General features: G+C 36.7%; 1 protein-coding gene and 1 pseudogene across 11 annotated transcripts in view; one reads left to right on the top strand and one right to left on the bottom strand.

Annotated features, from left to right (window-relative positions):
• NSD1 (nuclear receptor binding SET domain protein 1) overlaps positions 1-23,288 on the top strand; it is a 126,462-nt gene that overhangs the window by 25,835 nt on the left and 77,339 nt on the right. For all 11 annotated transcript variants that reach the window (XR_012501534.1, XM_074350221.1, XM_074350226.1 and 8 more), the window contains one exon: positions 21,476-21,611. Coding sequence is in view for 10 of the 11 variants with exons in the window: in XM_074350221.1 (XP_074206322.1) it covers positions 21,476-21,611 (136 nt within the window). In the remaining variant the exon portion in view is untranslated. The remainder of the gene's footprint in view (positions 1-21,475; positions 21,612-23,288) is intronic.
• Positions 13,759-15,535, bottom strand: LOC123614385 (large ribosomal subunit protein eL6 pseudogene; annotated as a pseudogene).

The following is a 23,288-nucleotide window of genomic DNA, read 5'->3' as shown; positions in this document are numbered from 1 at the left end:
ATGTTTAAAATTGGCTTTATCATTACTTTTCCTGATTAGTACAGTATAGACCTAAGAGGATTGTTTTGAGGTGGGGGAGGGTATAACTTAGGGGTAGAGTATGTGCTTAGCATGCATGAGGTCCTGGACTCAATACCCAGTACCTCTGTTTTAAAAAATGATAAATAATAAAGAAAAAAAGTAAAAAGAATTGTGGTGGAAGAGCTTATGACTTTTTTTTTTGGTATTTTGCAAAAAACCGTCTGGTAGTGACCACAGGACTCTAACTCCAGAATTTAGTTCAGAGCCTGGGCCCAACTCTTCCAAGAGAGCAAAATGGTGGATACTCAGACTTCGGGGATCAGTCAGAGTTGAGCTCAGCAGTTAATGGTGTCTCATTGGAAACGTTCTCTTTCGGGTTTCTCAGTAGTAAATGGAGGTAATATCCACCCATTAGCATTTTTGTGACTCTGTTACATTACATGTGAAAGGGCTTGGCACATAGAAGACTCTCAGAAATGTTATTTTTCTCTAAGAGATTCAGCTTGCTCCCTGCTTTTAAAATGTCAAGACTTCTCTTTAACAGTTCAGATACTGGCTCACAAACATTGGGATTTCAAGTTATGCATGTCAGTGATTAGCTCACCATAGTTATTTGACACAGTAGGCTTAAGACCTGTTGGCTCTTCATTGAAGTTGGGGTTTCAGCCTATTTGTTCACCAGAAACTTTAGATACAGAATTTCCATAAATCCAACAGGTTTAGCTTTGAGAATCTAAGAAACATGGGTAAACTGTGAAACATTTTTTTCTAGTCCCTTTATATTTGTATCAGGAGCCATAGCTTTCTTTTCTTGACTGCTCCTTGTATTTTGTCATCCCTCCCTCTGTGTGGGAATCACCATACACCACTGAAGGAGACTAGCTAAATACCAGGAATATTCCCAGCGGACTGCTGGCAACTGGAGGACGAAGTGCCCATTGGCTGTGTGTTTTAAATGTGTGTGACACTTCAGCAGATGCTTTGCAGCTTTGTGCATTCAAGCTTTCCCTTTGCGTTGCATGCTCTGTTTTCCTGCCTACATGTGTTTAGTATTTAAAGTTGCCTTATGTTCCAAGGACTGAAGTGGAAGATAAAAGTTTTCACAATATCTCACGAAGTTATTTTTTTGGTCTTTGATTTATTCATTCATTATTCAACAAATATTGAGTGTTAACAATGTGCCAGACTGAAAGAAAGATCTCGTGGGGAAGACAAACACTGAGCAGCAAACTCCACAACACTTATGGTGGCTAAACTGAGGATTAGGAAGAGGAGGAGTGTAGGGAATTTAGAGCATGGAACCTGGGGAGACCTGAACCAGTTTGGTGCTCAGGGAGTTCTGCCCTAAGAAAGTGATGTGGAGCCTGGGAATCCAAAGATTAAGTAACAATTTACTGGGACATAGAAGAGCTGGGAGGGTGATAGTAAGAATGGGAGAAAGAGATTTAAAGAGCATTTTAGGCAGAGGAACCAGCTTGAGTAAAGGCTAAAGGGAGCTAGAGTAGTTTTAGTAACTTTGCAAAAGCTGTGAGTTTATGGTTGAATCCTGGGCATCCTGAGAGTCTGCCCTTCAGGTTTCCTTTCCTTTATTCTTCTCCATCTCTCCTTTGTCTCCTTTGTCTTCTTTATCTTCTTTTAATTCAGTATTAGATTGTGCATGCACACTGACTAGCATAGAAGAAAACTATACCAACGCCCAGATTTTCCTCTGCTTTTCCTGTTTCTCCCTGCCCCCCTTTCTCAAGGTGCCTTCTAAAGAAATATTTTATTTATTTCAGTTAAGATTTTAGAGCCATTCTTTGTTTCCTGCTTGAAAATGGCATTATTTATTAAATTTGTAACAACTATATGCCTTAAATTTATAAAGATTTATGATGAAGAGTCTAAATCAGCCAGTCCCCCCTACCCTGGTAATCGGTTATCTGTTCTTATGTGTTATCCTTTGAGATATCTTATACATAATGCAAGCAAATGCATATGGTCTCCACTCCAGTTTTGTTTTTTTTTTAAATGATGGTAGCACTCTGTAGTATTTTTGTCCCCTTCTTTTTTTCACTATTGTATCTGATAGATCATTATCTGTATGTAAAGAACCGCCTCACTTATTTTTATGACTGCAGAATACATCATTGGATGGATGTACCCTAATTTAGTCCTTGTTTGTTTCCTGATCTTTTACTGTTACAAACTGTACTGTAGCGATTAATTTTGTATCTCATTCCATAATGGAGCATGTGTCTATAAGATAAATTATTAATTTTTTAACAAATACTGAGCTCCTGCATTGTCGTAAGTTTTGTTGACAGTTTTTGAGCAGACTTTTTTTTGAATACCTTATAAGTTGCCGGGGTTTAAAAAATGAATAAGGTGAAAAATGAATAAAAAATAAGATTGTCCTGTCCTTAAGACTTTTAGAATCTGAGGTTAATTCAATGTAATGTGTGAAGTGCAGTAATAAGATACATGCACAGGGCAGTGCAGACCCTTAAGTAGGAGTAATGTGAACTCAAGGAGAGGCTTCTTAGAGCCAAATCTTGAAGTGTGAGTAGATATCAGACAGAAAGGGAAAGAAAGCATGCTTTACATAGACGGGAAGCAGGATCGAGGGCCTGGAGGTATAACAGCATAAGATTTATGTGTAACTGCAAAGTATAAATCGTGTGATGCAGGTAGTGATGGGACATAAATTTGGATGGGTGAATAGGGGTCAGGGAGAGATCTGTTTGTTAACCTAAGAACTTGGACTTGGTTTTGTGTTTTTTTACTTTTTAATTTCAACTGAAATCTCATACAGAACATCAGTATAGAAAAGAAAAAAGGTGGAGCTGCTTTAATTTGGGACAGAGTAGGCAGGTTTTCTTCTCACTCTCTTGGGCAGCCCCTGAGGGACTCTCCAGAACACTTCTCTGAGGAATGCAATTGAAACTACCATGGGGATGGAGTTTCAACAGGATTTTGAGAAGTCCAGAGGCAGAGATTACCTAAACCAATCAATGTAAAATACATTGTTAGAGGGGGAGAAAACTTGGTGTCCCATGTGGAGGAGGGCAAGGAGGAAGGAAGCCAGTCACATATATTTGGGCGGTTCTGAAATTATCTCTGTTCTTTAAAATAGTCTATTGATAGATGATTAATATTAAAAGTTCTTTTAGAAATACATACTGAAATGCTGTGAATGAAATGATATGGTATCTGGGGATTTGGTTCAAAACAATCCAAGTATGCCTTCTGTGGGATGGAAATAGCAGGTAGGAAGGAGGTGGGGTTATGAATGAACAGAGTGGGGCATGAATTGGTATTTGTTGAAGCTGAGTAATAGTTGTATGGGAATTCATTGTGCTGTTTTTTCTTTTGTGTATATTTGACATTTTCCATAAAAATTAAAAATTAAAGTTCTGTGGATAAGTTTTAGACTGAATGGAAAATTATGTTTTTACTGATTGATAATTATGAATCAGAAGATAAATATTAGTACTTAGACTGAGATAAATGTTTTTAAATGTGTTTAAAGACTACAGTGGACCCTAGAACAACATGAGTTTTAACCACATGGGTCCACTTACACAGGGATTTTTTTTTTTTTCCAATAAGTAAGTACTGCATCATACATGATCCATGGTTGGTTGAATTCACGGATGCAGAACCACAGATACTGAGGGGCTGGCTGTAAAGTTGTACGTAGATTTTCAGCTATGTGGAGCGGAGGGTTGATGCCCCTAACCCCTGATGTCTTTTAAGGGTCACCTTTAATTTTAAACTATATGGGAAAACGTCTTATCATTTTTCTAATGCTTTTATTGGAAGGAAACTTCTTTTAGTTATTTAAGTGTCCAGGTATAGTTTTATACCTAATTATGCCTTTCAAACTAAGCCATTAGTTTTGGTTATTATGAAGAAGGATTTCAGTTATTATGATTTTATATCTTCAGGTGATTAACAGGTTAATTTCTGTTGTCACTTGTAAGCTATTGTTAGTAATCAGTGGTAGACAGATTAATTTACTTAAGTTTGGGTTGCTTTGGAATTGGTTTTAAATCATTAGGAAGCTTTGTCCTGATACTGGCTTCATGTGATGGGCATTTTGATTAGAGTGCTGCAGCCTGTATATATCTGAGTACTCAGGGCAAGTCTGGCAGTACTTAACCAGGATCTAGTATCAGTTTGTATTATAACCATTTTATAGATGAGCTTCAAGGGAATTGAGTGCGCGAGATTACACACTGCTGGTTCTAGGGAGTGAACAGTATTGTAGAACCTTCATAGGCCCTGGACTGTCATCACTTTATTTGAAGGTCAGGCTCCATAATTGAGCATCCCACTTGAAGGCTGATATCTTATTGTATAATTGGAGAACAGATTCAAACCTTGAGCTAGACTTGGTTTCTTGAGGAAGATATTGTCTTAATCATCCCTGTGCTGCAAGTCCCAGGGCCTAGCCTAGCCTAGTGGTCAGTAAATGTTTGTGGAGTGAATGGACGAGTAAATGAAAGTGAGATTTTTACAGGTTCATTATAGTTTCATAAAAGGACTCCATTAAAGGAGGGAAAAAAGTACAAAAAATAAACTCACTTTCTTGTCCTTGTGAGTCATCTCCTTCTCATGTATTCTCCCTGCTGAAGCAGTGCTGGTGGGACTTCAGAGGCCTGGCAGAGGTGAGTCACAGACCCTGAAATGGCATAACTGTCTGGATAACCAAAGCCTGTCTTTGACTTAAGGTTTTCAGTGATTTGAGTCATGAGTTGTGGATGAATTTCAAGTAATAAATGCCAATCATTTATTGAGTGCCTGTTTTGTACTGTAACTTTGCCAGACCCTGTGTAGATATTTATTTCTACTTACATTATCTCCATTTTACAAATGAGGTTCAGGAAGTAAATAACTTGTCTAAATTTACGATTAGCAAGTGTTAGAGTTAGGATTCATTCATACCTAGTTTTGCAGAGCACACAGCCTGCGCCAGAATTCTTGCATCCTGTGCCTCTCCACTGAATGAGGGCCAGGGATATATGATACTAAGACTGGAAAGACAGCAAGGCTTTAGGGAAAAGGCACTAGAATAGGAGGCCAGATGTTCTAGCTTTTTTGTTGTCTTGAAGAAAATCACTTAGGTGTGGTAAAAAGAGCATTGTTTTGTTTTTGTTTTGTTTTTATAAGGATACATGTAAAGTTTAGGTTACTGTGAGTAAAAATTGCTCTTTTTTAAATTGCAAAAGGCTGTATACAAATTGTTATGTTTTCTAAAGGCATTTTTGTTTATAAACATAAGCTAACTCTAGACTCAAGTTTAGAATTATCTATTGGTGGCTTGCTTTTTAACATCATTGATTAGTTTTGACCCAGGTAAAGAAGTACAGTGTGGAGCACAGACGTGTGCGATGTGTCCTTTGAAGAGACTGGGGCATCTTCAGTTAGTTCAATTACGGTATAAAGGTGTTGAGAGGAGCATTTTCTTGGTTAGAGTTTATAAGCAGAATTTCCTTATTGAATGAGAGAGTAAGGTCACTCATTGTGTTGAGGTTAAGTGCATTTACTGATACTAAAGGCTGATGTTCTTGTTTTTCTGTGTTGTGGCCTGGTGGAAAGAGCACAAGCAATTGAACAGAGCACAGACAAGGCTCTGTCTGGTATCTGGCCAGCTCACTTCTCATTTCTGAGCCTCAAATTCTACCATCTATAACATGGAGATAGTAATGCCTCATTGTCACTATGAGGTTTAAAAGAGAAACAAAACATAGGAATGTTCTCAGCAGTTTCTGGTACTTGGGGTATCAATTAAATGCTTTTTCTTGTGTGAGTAAGACAACATTGTAATTATATAGTCAGCTCTTGCTTCTGGCAGGATCATACTTTTTGATTGTCCTGTCTTACGCCATTCCCCCCAAAAAACAAACTTACTCAGGCCTATAATTACAATCAAATACTAACTAGCTATATGATGCATTTGTTTTCAACCTTGGCTGTTCATCAGAATCACCCATGGAGCTTTTAAAAAATCAGTTGCCAAGAGTTTCACCGCAGATGTACTGAGTCAGAATCTCCAGGCCTCGGGGTAGGGTTCTGTATTATTCTACAACTCTTCAGGTGACTCTGATGTACACCCAGGATTGAGAACCACTGATCTTCCTCTAGCGCTCTAAAACAAATCCCTAGAGGGCACAGACTCAAGTAGAAGTCAGGAAAAAAAAAAAAAAAAAAAGCACCAGGTCATACCCAACAAGCTTCATGATGCAGTGATAAATGAGAATTGCTGGGTAGGTAGTAGGTTCTCAAACACTGAAAGAAAAAGTTATGGGCAGAAAGACTATGCAGAATAAAACTGATTTTTGTTGGAATGATTTGGCACTAGATTTTTTATTGTAGAGAAAATACCTATGGTCAGTGTTATGAAATTCCCCAGGTTAAGAGCCCCAGAGTGGCCCCGGAACTAATGATTAAATCCTTCAGTTCCAATTTCTTTTGTTGCGTCAGGCCAGAGAGTCTAGCTCTCTTCCCTCCTTTAAGCCTCCTGGGGTTGTGGAGGCCTGCACCCTTTCAGGCCTGTGTTCTGCATTGTCACCAAACCTGTTTTGTTGTGGGTCTGAGAATTTTTAAGGCATAAGTCAAAGGCCTGGGCTAGCAGGAATGCCTTGGCTTGCACGTTTCTGTGCTGCCTCTTGAGCAGTCTGCTCTCTGTGAGTAGTTTTCGTGCTACATCTGGGCTGGGCTTCCACTGATAGTCTCCTAGCCCAACCTTATGGTGTGGTCTCATACCAGTTTCCACTACTAACCTAGCAGCTGCTCTGCTTTCCAGCTTTTACTAGACCACTAACCTGCTTTTCCAATGTCTTTTCCCAAGACTTCAATGATTCCCTTTGATCTATTGTCCAGGCTTTCTCTTTGATCTATTGTTCCTGGGATCTAGCCAATAAGCAAGGATCATTTCTTACTCAGTAACAATGAAGTTTCACACAATAATGTTTGGTCTTTTGCCTTAGATTGCTGCAGTCTAAAATTGTAATGCTGCCAGAAATAATTTGTCTAGTTACTCTTTGCTAGATTTTCTTACCTGGGTCCCAGATCCCCTTTTTCTTCTCAGTGAAAGTTAACAGACTGAGCTCTGACTCCTGTCTACCAGGTGGAGAAGATGGGTGGGAGGACACTCAGGTCGTCAGGTAGTCTAGTTCATCCTTTGTTCTATGGTTGGTGTGGTGGAGTAGGGGTCAGAAGGTGCTTTCCTCTAATCCCTGCTTTTTGCTAAAGGGCTCTAGACCTCTGACAGGGTCCCTCAGCCTCTGTCTCCTTGTCTGTAAATATGGGATAATAAAATCTGTGCTGCCTACCTCATCTGGTTGTTTTTGAGATACAGTGGATGCTGACAGAGTTTTGACAACTAGAACACACACATCCATTTATTAGGTTATGTGGCTTATAGTAGTATTTTACTTCATCATACTATTCTATAGTTCAACACTTCCTTTGGAATTTTGAGTTGAGACAGGGAAAGGAAATCACAGTTCTTTTACAAGGTAGAAGAATTGTAATCTCTGACTAATTTTTAGCTGATTCATTTATTTTTGATGCCCTGTAGAGAAGAGTTAGAATTGTTCAGTCAAAACAATTTCCTACTGAATCAGGGGCAGTAGCATCCTACTTTTACATGCAAAGAAACAAGCTCAGAGAGAGAAGTGATGTTCCAAAATCTCACACAGGTGGTTAAGGGCGTAGCAGGAATTAAGCCGATGCATTTCTAGCATAACATAGAGCTTCTGTGTTATGCTGGCATAGGAAGTATGATTCAGTGTGTATAATTCCTCATTTAATTTTAAGCAAATGTAATGTATGTAGGAAATTAAGGTTTCAAAGATTTAGTGGATTACAAATGCACAGAGTAGAATAGATATTTATCTTCTTAACCCTTCTTATCCCACAGTCTTGGGCAAGTCCTTTGGTCCCTCTGTCCTTTACATTCTGTTTGGGAATAGTTTATCCCTCAGAGAGGACGTTCTCTGCATTTTATTTTTCCTTACAAAGGAAATGTGTGTTAAAATTTACTTAAAAATATTATGCAAGATATACTAAAAACCACAGAGTAGGATACTTTAAAATAGTTAAAAAGGTGATTTTTGTGATGTTAATTTTAGCTCAATTTAAAAAACTATGCACATAATACATGTTCACTGTACAAAACTTAGAAAATGCAGATGAGCTAAAATGACTTGGTAGTAGCCACAGGTCCACTTATTACCATTCCAGCCTCTGTCCTTCCAGACTTTTCCCTGTGTGTGTATGCATATGAAAGTACATCTATAAAATCTGAGGTCATTGTATACATGCCTTTTCCCTTACTACATATGTATAAAGTTTCTGAATAGCATTCCAGTGTATAGATGTCCTATAATTTATTTAGCCAAGTTCCTGTCCAGCATCTAGATTATTTCCATTTCTTGGCCATTTAACAAGTGATGAGACTAAGTTACATTTAAAGTACTGCTGTTCTAAACTATGCCAAATTCTCTCAAATAGTTTCTGAGATTTTTTTTTAATTGAAGTGTAGTTCCTTGTTTCTGAAATTTTAGTCATCAGTGCCCTCCTTGGCTCAAGAAAAAGCTGTTGGCAAACCAGAAAATGTGCTGACAGCTGCAGAACAGCTTCAGTGGCTTTGCTAGTGTGAATGGACTTTTTAAGGTTAGTTGTTCTTGATCGGGAAATATTTGGGTTTCCAAAATATTTGGGGGAATGTGAGTCATATGTAAGTATTTTGGAAAATTCATTTGTAAAGTGTAGAATCCTATGTAAAAAAAGTTCTGGTTTATTTTCTGGGAATTAGACTGGTGTAATGTTAAAAGCATCTTTTTTTGGAGTCAGGTTTGAAGCCCTTCACTGATATTGGTACTAGTTTGGAGAAACTGGGCAAATGACTTAATTTCTGCTTCAGTTTTTGCATCCATGATATGGAGAAAAATACGTTCCTAGCCTATTCTTAGAAGCTACTTTAAAGCCAGAGGTAATTATTAAGTGGTAAGTGTTCAGTGTTCAGCAAAGTGCCTGATTTTTATTGTGCCTAAATGTAGCTGGCTAGATCACTATGCTTCATGCAGTTATTTTACTTAGTAATTACTCAGTGTACGATGTGGTTGAGATGCACTTTAAACCTCTTCAGTTCTGACTTGAATGAAACGCTGTTGTAAGACTGGACTGGAGAGTTATTTTGGTTTGTTTTTTGTATCTTTGAAGAGGCTGGGGACCCTGGGGACCCTAGAATGATTTTGAGCGCTCACACATGATTATGAATGCTTAGACTGAAGACAGCCAGGAATCTTTCCAACACATAGTAACAAAACATTAAAAGTGGGTTCCACTTTCACTTGTGTGTAGAAGGGTTGAAGTTAGAGCTGAAAGAGGCTTCAGAGAGGAAGGTTGATCTGTTATCCTTCCCAGAACCTAGGGTCAACTCCATAGCCTTGCAGAAAACCAAGTTTGTCAGGTACCCAGTTTGGGAATAGACTAACTGCAGCCTGTGCCACCATGATGAATAAATGTTGGGGAGAGACACTTCCACTGTACCAAAATAGTTGTTTTGAATAGCCAGAGTACCCCCTTTCCAAAAACCTGGATGTTTGGGAGACTAATTGGTAATCTGAAAGTTGCCTAGAGAACTATAGTTTCAAAATTTAATACTCTGTGCCTAAATTCTGCTCTGCTTTCCGTGTCCCAGATTCAGTGGTACTGCCCATTCCCACACCAAGAGGTTCTGGGGATAGAGACTGACTGCTGGCTGTCTTTGAAATAAAGACTTTTAATGGAGATGTGTTTAAATATGTCACTTATCTTTTTAAGACAAATAAAGAGTTTTGTGGATTAAAGACCTGTAAGTTTTGACAGGTGTTGAGGGGACAGAATGACACCTGATTTTGCTGCTTAGGAAATGGCTCATAGTAGCCTGTTTTGGTTCAATTAAAAACTTTGAAAAATTTTAACTGAACATGTACTTTGTCATAGATAATGAAGATACAAAAGTAAATGTCACCTTGTCCTCATGAAGTTTAGAGATTTATGGAATAGATAAACATAAACTGGAAACTGAATATAATGTTGAGCGAAGAGATAAGCATGGGATAGTGTAGTGGAGAGGTACTCAGCCCGGCGAAGTGATGGAAGGAAGGCTTAAGGGATCAGGGAGAAAGATGAGTTCTAGGCAGAGAGGAGATGGGAGGATAAAGAATGGGATCTAAAAGGGGAACTATGAATGGTAACACATGAGATTGAAGACAGTGTCTAGGTGCTAGCCTTATCTCATAAGAAGGAGCCAGCTCTTCTTACCTTGAGTGTTACTATCTTTTGAAGTTTGTTTTAAAAAATTTGTTTCTAGTAATAGCTAGTGACTTTCCTTCCCCAAGACCCTTCTACCTGCCCACCTTAGCAGCTGCTGCGTTTTACTCACTTCCCTCTTCCAAAGAGACTGTGAGCTCCCCAGAGGATTTGTTTGTTCCCTCCCTATATTTAGTTATATGCCACTCAGAATATTTATAAACTGCTTAAATATAAAATATTTTTCTTGAAAATAAGTGTTTACTGTAAAAAGAAATATAATAAAGAGCAAGCGAGTCTTCCGTAATTTTCACCCCCTAGAAATAATCATTGTTTACCACTTTCCAAACTTAGTAAATATTTGAATGAATGAGTGATTGACATGAATTATTTAAGCTACATTTAGTCAACTCAGCAAACATCATCTGAGCATCTGCTACTGTGTGACTAGGGAGACAGAATAAAACAATAGTCTCTACTATGAAGTGACCTCAAGGGTTTTTTTTTGTATTATTAAAACAATGTATCCTAAAATGACCAGAGAAGCAATGGGAGGAATTTAAAAGCCTGTTTGGCAAGTTTTACTTCGTTTTATCTTTTTAACCGAATTGCATAAAACAATTACATGATTCAAGAAAGTTTAAAAAGGCAAAAAAAAAAAAAAAAAAAAAGGGTTCTATACCTAACAGTTAAAATTTGCATATTTCTCTATTATGCATTTTATTTTTTCATAGTGGTAATAACATCTTCAGAGGTTTTGTATTTTTTCTTCTTTCTAACATTTTTTCTGCCTTCCCATAGTAATTTTTAATGACTGCTTAACAGACTAGCAAATTGTTCTGAGTTTGCTTAGACATCTTATAGTTTGAGTTAGTTGTTATCTGCACTTTAGTTGATACAGTTAAAGATGCAGTGAAAATGTGTTTGTAGCCTTTAGTCATTTTCCTTCTTTTAGAGTATTTTCGTAGGTTACAATCCCAGGAATGTGAGTATTATGTCAAAGAGTACTGCCATGTTTGCTCACCAAGAGATGATACTAAAATTGATTAAACGTAGTGGTAAGTTATTTCCAAGAACTTTGCTATTTCTTTTTCTCCCCCACCCCCAACCTCTTCCCTCTGCAGCACGTACCTATGTAGCTAGTATAGTGATTGGCAAACAGGAAGCACTTGCTTTAATTTATGTATACTCTGAGTGATGCTGAAATGTAAAGTAGCAACTGGAATTGAATCATTGCTTTCTGAATGAATTACTGTCCTTTCTATAATTTCTGTTTCAGAATAAAAGGAAATATTTAAAAAGAAAAAAAAAAGAATTGAGTAGTCGTGCTCAGGTAATTCAGCAGAGCTTAAAAAGAATTCTTACCTATTTCTGTGCTTCAGGACTTAGCCCTCAGTGGCCTTTCTCTGCTAGACTCACTTTCTTTTGAAGATCTTTTATCTTGACGGTCATGACTCCCAGTTATCTCTCTAGCTGAGATCTCCAGAACTCCAGAATCATATACATTGGCTTTCTTGGCATTTTTACTAGGTTGTGAAATTAGAGTTTTATAATTAACTTGTTCAAAACCAAATTTCCAGACATTACTTCCAAAAACCTGCTTCTCCTGTAGCCTTCTCCATTTTAATAAATGGAAACTCCATCTTTGCAGTATTTAAAGCATACACCCTTAGAGTGAGCCTTGAGTTCTCTGTTTCTATAGCATTCCCCATATCCAATCCATTAGCAGGTTTCACTGGCACTTCCTACTTCTCCCCCCTCCACCAATCCCAGCCAGGTTCACATAGCTGTTATATCTCATCTGGATTATTGCAGTAGCCTTAAGTAGGTCTCTCTGCTTTCCACCTCAACCCCCTAAGGTTGTTTTCAGTATGGCACTCAAAGTAAGCCTTTTAAAACATCAACCCTTCAAAGACTTTTACCTCAGGGTAAAAGGGCGTAATAAAACATGTCTTCCTCTCCCTGAATCCTTTCTTTGACCTCATTTGTTCCTATTTCCTGGGCCATACAGATTTTCTTGATGTTCCTTGAAAAATGCTAGAGTATACTTCTTTCTCATGATCTTTGATGTGGTATTTCATCATTCAGTTTAAAACATTTTCTAAGTTTCACTATGACTTATTCTTTGACCTAAGGATTATTTAAAGGTATATACTTCTTCATTTCCAAACATGGAAATATTCTAATAGTTATGTTTTTATAATTTTTTTTCTTGGAGGGGAGGTAATTAGGTTTTTCTTTAATTAAAATTGCATTTTGTTACATTTATTGTATGTCTGTATGTATTTATTTCCTTTTTCAGTTCTATTAGGTAGAATTATTACAGTTCAATGCACATATACATTATATTGCATGTAAATAATACAGACAGTAGTACACTGCACTTATTTTTTTTTCATGGAGGTACTGGGGATTGAACCCAGGACCTTGTGCATACAAGGCATGAACTCTACCACTGAGCTGTAGCCGCCCCCACCCCCTCATTTTTATAATTAATAAAACTTACTTATTGTAGAACAGAGGATATATTTCAAATGTTCTAATTCTTTCAGATTGTTTGAGATACACCTTATGGACCAGTACATGGAGAATGTTTGTAAATACTCCCTGTGCTAAAAAAAAAAAAAAGTATATTTCACAATTAGAGTGTAGTAGTTTATATATATATCCAATTAGGTCAAATTTGTTATTCATGGTGTTGAAATTTGTTTAAACCTTTAGTGATTTTTTTTTCTTAGCTTATTCTTTTAATTACTGAGAGAGATTTATCTTCACTATGATTATAATTTTATTAATTTTTTCTTGTGGTTCTGCCAGTTTTTGCTTTTTGTATTTTGAGGCTATGTTGTTAGAGGCATAAAATTAAAAAAAAAATGTTTTTGGTCAAGTGAACTGCAACATTTAGTCCACTTTAATTTAATTAGGGACATTTGGGTTTAAGTTTGCTGTATTATTTTATGCTATTTATCTTACTTTTTTCTCTGCTTTCCTGCCTTCTTTTCAATTAATTTTTTTTCTTTTCTTTCTTTCTTTCTTTTTGGTTTTATTTGAGGAGCCTAATTCTTTTTTGTTAATAGTTTTTTTGTGGGGGGGGGTTAGGTTTATTTATTTATGTATTTTTTAATGGATGTACTGGAGATTGAACCCAGAACGTCAGGCAGGCTGGACGTGCTAAGCCCACACTCTGCCACTGAGCTATGCGTCCCTGCTCACCTTTCTTTTTATGTTCCTCTCACTCCCATTCAAGTTTGGGAATTACATATTTGGTTTCTCTTTGTTTGGAGGGTACCCTAGAAATTACAACAGGCCCTTCTAACATCAGTTTTTAAAATCCCTGTGCCTTCCTCCCTGACAATATGTAGACTTTAAAATATTCCTTCTTAATAATATCTAAATCCACCCCCTTTTTAAAAATGGATCAGTTATTTAATTAGGTCCTCTGTAGTAAGTTTAGAACACCAATTTGTGAGGATAAATTCCATCTGTGAAAGCAAACACAGAGTGGAAGTAGCCCTGGAGCTGAGGAACAGCTTAGATTCTTCACAGAATTTGTGAGTCCGCAGCTTTCTGATCAACCTTGCGCCGCTCTGTAATCTCATATTTCTCTTTCTTTGTGTCAAAGATCTCACCTTCCTGGTGTCTGAGCTTAGGCAGCTTCTTTTTGAAGTAAGCATCAGTGAGATGTTCTGGGATTTTCACACCACTGATGTCAGTTCTGGCGGAGGTGGCAATGACAAATTTCTGGTGTGTTCTGTGCAGAGGTGCTCAATTGAGGGACAGAGTTCTGGTCACAAGAAGTAAACCACTGCTCAGCTGCTTCAGGAAAATGACCCTCTTGTCTCTGTGGTACCCGGTGAGGATGGTGAGAATGGTCCCCGAAGTGATGCTGGTGTACAGTTTACTCACGTGCTTACTGAAGCGTTTCTTGCCGTGGCTCAGCAGCTTTCAAGGCGCATCTTCAGTAGGATAATATCTAGTCATTTCGTGAAGTTTGACCACTTGGTACCACCATTCTTGTCACCACCAACTTGTTTTGTGACAGTAGCAAGAATCCTTACCTACTTTTTCTTTTCAACCTTGGATTTAGCTGCTGAATACTTCTTCTTGTACAAGGCCTTTCTGGAATACATAGCTGATTGGAAATAGGACAGGGTTTTGGCTGCAGTGGGGCTTACCCTTCTTAACCTTTTTAACCTTGCCGCCAGCATCAGCCTTCTTGGCTTCAGGCTTTTTCTCCTTAGCATCTGGCTTCTCAGTTTTTTCACCGCCACATTGCAAGATGGTAAAGAGCAATAATACGTAAATCTTAAGAGCACTTTAACATCGTTTACTCCTTTCCAACATGGAGTATTGTTGTGAGTTCTAATTTACTGTTTTTGTTTTAGACTCCATTAGACATTGTTTTAAATAGTCACTGTTCATTTTGCACATTTATTCCTTTATTTTTCATATATCAGACCCATGATGGTTTCCTTTTGACTGAAATATGTATCTTTTAAAATTTTCCTTTCTGAGAGTCTACTGGTGTCTAACTCTCCTAGTTTTGGTTTGTCTGAAATTATATTTAGCTCTCTTTCTTGAAAGATACTTTTGCTGGATAAATAAGTCTAGATTAGGAGCTATTTTCTTAATCGCATGCAGGAAATATCGTTCCACTGTCTTCTGACTCCCATTGTTGCTGGTAAGCCAGAAGAATTAGAAAGCTTAAGCCTTTAGACATTATGCTGTACACCAGAGTACATTGTAACTGACTATACTTCAATTAAGAAAAAAAAAAGAAAAGAAACCTTGTGCCTTTAAAGATAATGTGTCTTTTTTCCTCTGGTTGCTTTTAAAGATTTTCTCTCTTTTCTTTTTTTGTCAGGGGGCAGGGTTGGTTTTGTTTTGTTTCTGAGTTTGGTGTGTCTAAGTGTGGATTTCTGTTTGTTTATTCTTCTCAGGATTTGATAGTCTCCTTGAAGCAGTGGATTTAGTGACTGATAAGTTCTGGAAAATTCTCAGCCAATTTTTATTATTCTCTCTGCCTTATTGTCTTCTGATCTTCTAAGACCCGGATTAAGTGTATGTTGACCCTTATCATTGTGTATTCTTACCTCTTATGTCTCTTAGCTCTCTCTATTCTATTATATATTTATATGTATATATGCATATGTCAGTATGTGTCTCTTCCTGCTCTTTTTGTGTGTGTGTGGAAAAATAAACAAGAGAATTTACTATTGTAACTATTTTCAAGTGCACAGTTCAGTGGCATTAAGTACATTCACAGTGTTGTACAAACATCACCACTATCTAGTTTCAGACCTTTTCATCACCCCAAACTGAAACCCCATAACTATTAAGCACTCTCATTTCTGCTCCCTTCAAATTTAGCTTTTTGTAGGGGCGAGCTGTTATTTCTCACTGAAATGTTAACTCCTTGAAGGCAGGTATTTTTTTCCTGTTTAGTGAACTGCTGTATTTTCAATACTTAGAATGCTGCTTGTATATAAAAATGGTTCAGTAAATTCTTCTTGAATAGGTGAGTACTAATGACAAGGGTGACATTGTAACTGTGGCATGAGAAGATCATATCAGCATAGTTAAAAATTTAGTTTCTTCTTCCAGAAAATAGACCTAATAATAACCAATTTTGCAGAGATACTGTGATGATAGCATTAATTTAGTATGATACCAGTGTTATCTGTCTCTGTGTGTATGCTTATTTTGGATATTTCATATAAGCAAAATTAAAGGATATGTGGTCCTTTGTGACTGGCTTCTTTCACTTAGCATATTCTTTAATGTTCATCCATAGCATGTATCAGTACATTATTTCTTTTCATTGTTCTTTCTTTTTTTTAATTTTTATGAGGGGGAAGTAATTAGATTTATTCATTTATTTACATTTGGAGGAGGTACTGAGTATTGAACCCAGGACCTCGTGCATGCTAAGCATGTGCTCTACCATTTGAGCTACAGCCTCCCCCTTCTTTTCATTGTTAACATTATTCCACTGTAGAGATGTATTACATTCATTTATTTATCAGTTTGGTGACTGTTAGGTTTGTTTCTTCCTTTTGGGTGTGTTGAATAATACTTCTGTGAACATCTGTGTACAAGCTCTTGTGTGGATTTATGTTTCATTTCTCTTGGGTGTGATACACCTAGGAGTAGGACTGCTGGGTCACATGGAAACTTTGTGTTCAACCTTTTGAGGAAATGCAAACTGTTCCAAAATGGGCTGCATCATTTTACTTTCCGAGCAGCAGTTAGAAAGTTTTGACTTTTCACATCCTCACCAATAATTGTCATTTTCTTTTTAAAAATTCTCTTACTGGATGTGAAGTATCTCATTATAGTTTTGATTTTCATTTCCCTCATTACCAGTGTTGTTGAGTGTACTTTCATGTGCATGTTAGCCATTTGTATATCTTCTCTGGAGAAATGTCTATAAAATTCTTTCTCCATTGTTAGAAGATTGAGATGTTTGCCTTTTTTTATTGTTGAGTTGTAGTAGTTCCTTATATATTCCAATGTATAGTTCCTTATATACCCCAATGTAAGTCCATTTTTAGATAATGTGATTTGAAAATATTTTCTCCCATTTTGAGTTATCCTTTTGTTTTCTTCATAGTGTCCTTTTTTAAAAATTGAAATATAGTCAGTTTACAATGTGTCAGTTTCTGCTGTGCAGCATGAAATAGTTCAGTCATACATATACATATATTTGTTTTCACATTCTCCTTCATTAATGGTTACTGCAAGATATTGAATATAGTGCCCTGTGCTATGCAGTATAAACTTGTTGTTTATCTGTTTTATATATTGTAGTTAATATCTGCAAATCTCAAACCCCAATTTATCCCTTCCTGCCCCCTTCCCCTCCTGGTAACCATAAGTTTGTTTTCTACATCTGCTTTGTAAATAAGTTCATTTGTCTTTTTTTAGATTCCACATATAAGTGGCATCATATGGTATTTTTCGTTCTCTTTCTGGCTTACTTCACTTAGAATGACAATCTCCAGATCTATCCATGTTGTTGCAAATGGCATTATTTTATTCTTTTTTATGGCTGAGTAGTATTCCATTGTATAAATATACCACAATTTCTTTATCCAGTCATCTCTTGATGGGCATTTAGATTGTTTCCATGTCTTGGCTGTTGTAAATAGTGCTGCTGTGAACACTGGGTGCATATATCTTTTCAAATTAAAGTTCCTGGATATATGCCCAGGAGTGGGATTGCTGGATCATATGGTAAGTCATAGTGTACTTTTTTTTAAAAAAAAGTATATATTTATCTTTTGGGAGGAGGTAATTAGGTTTATTTTTTAATGGAGGTACTGGGGATTGAACCGAGAACCTTGTGCATGCTAAGCATGTACTCTACCATGGAGCTATACCTACCCATCTGCCTTAAATTTTAAGTCCATACACATTTTATATAATTAGTGATAAGGTAGGATTGATGTCTGTCACTTTGGTATTTGTTTTTTTATACGTCTTGTATTTATGTTCCTCTAATCCTCTGCCACTGCCTTTGTGTTAGATATTTTTAAAAAATTAAATCGCTATTTCTAGTATAACATTTTAATTCCCATGTCATTTATATCTCCCACACACATTTGGTCATTTTCTTAGTTTAATGTGAGATGACATGTTACTGTCAATAAAAAAAGGAAATGGAGATTATGAACCTAGTTGCTTTTTAGATTTGATTTAAACACTTTGGAACAAATTCTGTCCATAATTAACACTGGAGGGAAACAGTGGGTTGTCCTGCAAATAACACGGTCTTTAGAGTTAATCAAATGTTTTCTGGGACTGCCATAACAAAGTACCACAACCGGGTGGCTTAAACAATACGAATGTAATTGTCTCAGAGTTCTGGAGGCTAGAAGTCAAGCATCAAGTTGTCGGTAAGGACTAGTTCCTTCCGAGGGCTATGAGAATCTGTCCCATGCCTCTCTTAGTGTCTGGGGTACCTTGGTTTGTGGATGGCATTCTCCTTGTGTCTTCACATCATCTTCTATGCATGTCTGTCTCTGTGTCCAAATTTTCCCTTTTTATAAGGACACAAGTTATATTGGATTAGGGGACCACCCTAATTGACATCTTGATCATCTGCCAGAACACTTTTCAAATAAGGTCACATTTACAGGTACTGGAGAGTATATCTTTTGAGTGACCACAGTTCAACCCAATAGTGTTTATAAAAAGGCCTAGTACTGATATATTTCATCCAACCGGACATACAGAGAAAGCTGTTCTGTAATATGCCTATCCTGACTGTCTAAGCTTAGGAGACATTCTTCATTCCAGTATTCCGTGATACTCTCCAAGTGTCTAGGGGTCAGGAATTCATCTTTGTGTTTCTCGTTGAGCTTTGTGTGTAGATACTTAATTGAATTATGAGCTTTATAAGAAGTTATTTGGGAGTCTTTCCAAGTTGTATTTTTAAGCCGTATGACAACAAGAGTTGTATTCCCCCCCAACCCCCCTTTAGTTTTACCTTGTTGTTACTTTCTCTCTTTTCATGTTTTGGAGGCCTCTCTTTGGTCTAGAATTCTTTCCTGTTTCTAGTTTTTTATGTATTAAGGTCATTTGGATTTAGATGTTGTTCATTAATAATTTGTATCTGTATAGACATTTTTTTCCCAGTGGGTTGTATATATTGTTTTATTTGGTCATCACGGTAAATGATTTAAATAATTAGCAGAAAATGAATGTTTCAGGTTTATGAACATCTTCACCCATGATACTACTAGTTTAATGAAACTATACTTTTGTGTTTCTCAGTGACTTTATTGTTTTTAATCATCATAGTTTTAGCATAGTTTCTAAATAGTTGGTATATTGTATGTGTGGCTGTATACTACATTTTCAGTATCCCATAACTTCATTTGCATTTTGCATATTTCATTGAGTTTTCAGCATAATTTAAGATGTCTCTTGTTGGATGTTAACTTTTTGTTGTCATAAGTAACAGCTTTAGATATCTTTCTACAATTCTTTTACTTGTTTAGATTATTTCCTTTGGGTTAAAATGTTAGGAGTGGAATTAATAGTTTGATGGTTTGATGGTTTTACTGTGGTAGAGCAGTGTTTCTTTCCTGATTTTATGGCTTAGGAAACTGAGGCTGAATTAACTGATTTGTTTAAGATGACACAATTTGTGAAGGAGGCAGCTCATTACTGCTTTGTCTGGTTGTGTGATTCTGGCTTCTGGCTTTACCTGATACCACTCGTGTTCTTTCTCATCTGTCTGTTACTGAAGACATGTGTTTTTATGGCTTTACTTCCTAATAATATAATCACTTTGCAGTAGTAATATGAGGGAAAGATGGAACTAGTATCATGTCATAGATTGATTATGGCTGAATTTGTCATAAAGCATATAATAATCATGGGGTTTTATTGTTACTGGATAGTAGTTGAGAATTTGGGATCCTGATTTGGACTGCTCAGATTTGAATCCTGTCTCTGCCACTTACTAAATAACTATATGACTACAGGCATATACTAAATTAGGAGTAATAATATAGTATCTACCTTAAGAGTATTAAAGAGAGAACAGTGCCTGGCATATAGCAAACATTAAGTGAATGGTAGTACTACATATAAAGTCATTTAGGACTCAGATAAACAAGCAAATTCTGTATTTAACAATAATTGCCAGATTAACCCAATGATTCATTACAAGTCAAATTATATCAGAAATTTATGGGAACCTATTCAAATTGTGGTTTTCAGTACAGAGGCATGTGGAAGATTTGTTTTTCCATCCCATCTTGGTATCTTGTTTCTAAAGTTTCAAAGCCAACCTGCTTTGAAGTCATGTTTTTTTCTGATAACTTACAAAATGATAAGAGGCAAAAATGGCCCCTTGGGACTTTGTTTTTTAAAAGATGTACTTTCTGTCTCATTTCCTAGTAACTATATACATGAAGAACTAATCACACTGTTTTCAATAAAGGCATTCCATGAAATTTAACTTATTTCTCTCTGAATGCACAATCTTGGATGAATGATAACTTATAAATCATTGAATTGAGCTCAATACTTTGATATCCTTGAGCCTCAGATACTGTTCATCATTTTTATTTGAATGGTTTCAGTCATTTCATTCAGCATATTCTTTATTGAACACTTAATCTATGTCAGGTGGGTACTGTTCTAGGCATTAAGGAGGGACAGTTGAATCTGAGGGAGTAACTCACCAAGTCTTTTTCAAGACATGGCATTTATAGAAAATCATAATACTTGTATGTCCCCTTGGAGTAAATGGAGTAGATTGTCCTTTGTCCAAGTACCCTGAGTGCTTCTTTTAGCTACCCAGAAATATTTTAGCACATGTGAACTCCTTTGAGTGATTTATCAGGTGGGAAGCTGGGTCCCACTGAACAAAAAGCTGTCTTCCTCTCAGGGCAGGAGATGTGTACTGTTTATAGGGTGTTATGGACATGGGTTTAAAAGCTGAGATGGAAGCATCTGGATTGCAGACTAATTAGGTATATTTTTGGAGAAAAGATGCAGCCAGAGTCTCTACTTTGGATGGGTCCAAGGAGCTCGACTCGTATTGTGCTTGCATGAATGAATGCTCTTGGAATTGTGTAGTAGACTGTTCTGGATGCAGCCTCTCTTGGATGTCCTGGGAAAAATCCAGGTCAGTTGTATTGACATTGCAGGAATCTATCTTGTAGCTTTCAGGAATATTTTGTTAGGGCCATTATTGTTAACTACTTAATAGGAATGTGTGTGTTTGAGAAGGATGTAGAGCATCACCTGCAGAAGGGACCACATTGTCTGCTCCCCCCGCCCCAGCCATGTTGTGATTCAAGGACTAGGGCAAAGGTATCTTTTCTTTGGGATGATACTGTTTATCTGTTATTTCAGTTTTTAGCTCTTTAAAAATGGAATAGTTCACTTATTTTACCAGAATGCAGGTAGATTACTTGGGTAAAATAAATATAAATCGAGAGCTAGTACTGACTGTATCAAGGGCTATGTTATGAACAGTTAGTGCAAAGTAATTTTATTGTACATATGTTACAATTGTTATTAAGCCTGGAGTGTTTTCATCCAGTATTTTTTAGGTAATGCTTTCTCAGAAGGCTAATGGGAAGATGATGTATTGTTTCAAAAGGTTTTGATTCTTACTGATGTTCCCTGTTTTGTCTGTCTAAAGTGTCAACCCAAGAAAAAGGCTACACCACTGAAGTATGAAGTTGGAGACCTCATCTGGGCAAAATTCAAGAGACGCCCATGGTGGCCCTGCAGAATTTGTTCTGATCCATTGATTAACACACACTCAAAAATGAAAGGTAATACTTGCAGTTGATTATGCATAAGATACAGTATGGAATGACAAACTTGCAGTTGCCTTCAGTAATAATTCATTTTTACCTTTGAGCATTTCATAAATGAATTGTTATTACTTGGGTTTTTTGAATCTTTTTGTTCTATTTTATTTTATTGTATGATTTTAAAATTCTCACTCTATCTGTAGAAGCCAGGAAAATGTTAGGCTTATTAGCTAAAGTTTATTTTGTCCAGAATTACTTTTCAGTATATTTGTTTTTCTACTTCAGTCTTCAGGTTTGTATCTTTTTTGTTAGTTTGAAAGCTGAAATGGTTATAAAGAATGCTTAGAAGTTATTTTGAATTTTTAAATCTTGATTTATTCTCTTTAGCTACTATAGTTTCTTATTTGATTGTTCTATTTGAATTTCATGTATCATAACTTTAAAATGCTATAATATAGAGGCCAGAACTTCATTTTGAGCTCCCTTTTTTCTATTAAGATAGTTTGTGATTTACCCCATTCTTTACCTTTCCTTTCAAAGAGTAACCAATTGTTACTAATACTTTTTTCTAGACTTTCTTTATATAAGTCCAAATGTATATATTCATCTCCCTACCCTCTTTGATTTTAACATAAAAGTAGCATATTGTATGTATATTCTGCAGTTTGTTGGAGATTTTTCCATGTGAGCTTATTGAAAACTTTCCCCGTTTTCTTTTTTAAGTGCGTGGTTTTCCACTTCTTGAATATGGTATCCTTCTTATAACCGTTTCGCTGTTGACGGATGTGTGGGCTGTTTCTAACCTTGTGTCGTAAAGACTGCCTGTCTGCGTACGTGCATGTGTTTGTGTGCGCACACAAACTGTGTGTCATGTGTGCATGTCTGTCTGTAGGACGATTTACCCAAAGTGGGACGCTGGATTTGATTTTGTATTTTGAATATTAATATTGAGGTGCCCAAAGACCTTTATAGCTCACCATTTTAAAGAAAATGATATCAAATTTTGTGACCTATTTGCACATTTAAATTCTACTGGTAGAAAATTCTTTTAGTCTTCCCCTTGTACCCTTCCTGTGCCCACGAGACTGCTGGCCTCTTACTCGCTGTGGTGTTCCTTGTGCACACTAGTTAGGTCTGTGCCATTTATTCAACAAATAATAGGTACATTCTGCAGGTGCTGTGCTAGATATTGGGATCTAGTAGTTGGCAAAACATCAGTTTTGCTTGCGCTTGTGTATCCTCAGAGTCTAGTTAAAGAGACAAGGCACCAGCAAATAATCAAGTAGATAATTACTTAACTGAGAAGTGTGTTCAAGGAAAAATATTGGTGTGTAGTCAGTAATACGGGGGACACCTAATCTGGACTTCTGTTGTGAGGTAGTCAAGGTCAGTTTTGCTGGTAAAATTATCTTTAATCTGAAACCTGAGAAGATGAGTAGGAATTAACCAGGATAAAAAGAAGGTGGTTCGAAGCACAGAATGGAGTTTATGCTCTGCCCCGAGAGGGCTGCAGCCTGTAAAGTAATGGAAGTGGCTCATTATGAAGCTGGAGAAGTAGATGTGTGTCAAATCATGCAGCATTTTGTAGACTTCATTCAAAATTTAAACTAAGAACAGTAGGATACTGTTAAAGGGCTGTGTGTAGAGGGAGATGTGATCTGATCTGTGTTTTCAAGTTCACTCTGACTGCAGTGA

The sequence above is a fragment of the Camelus bactrianus genome, chromosome 22, assembly GCF_048773025.1.
Source record: "Camelus bactrianus isolate YW-2024 breed Bactrian camel chromosome 22, ASM4877302v1, whole genome shotgun sequence".
Taxonomy (NCBI): Eukaryota; Metazoa; Chordata; class Mammalia; order Artiodactyla; family Camelidae; genus Camelus; species Camelus bactrianus.
The sequence above is the reverse complement of the archived record's forward strand: the minus strand, read 5'-3'. Positions and strand labels throughout refer to the sequence as shown.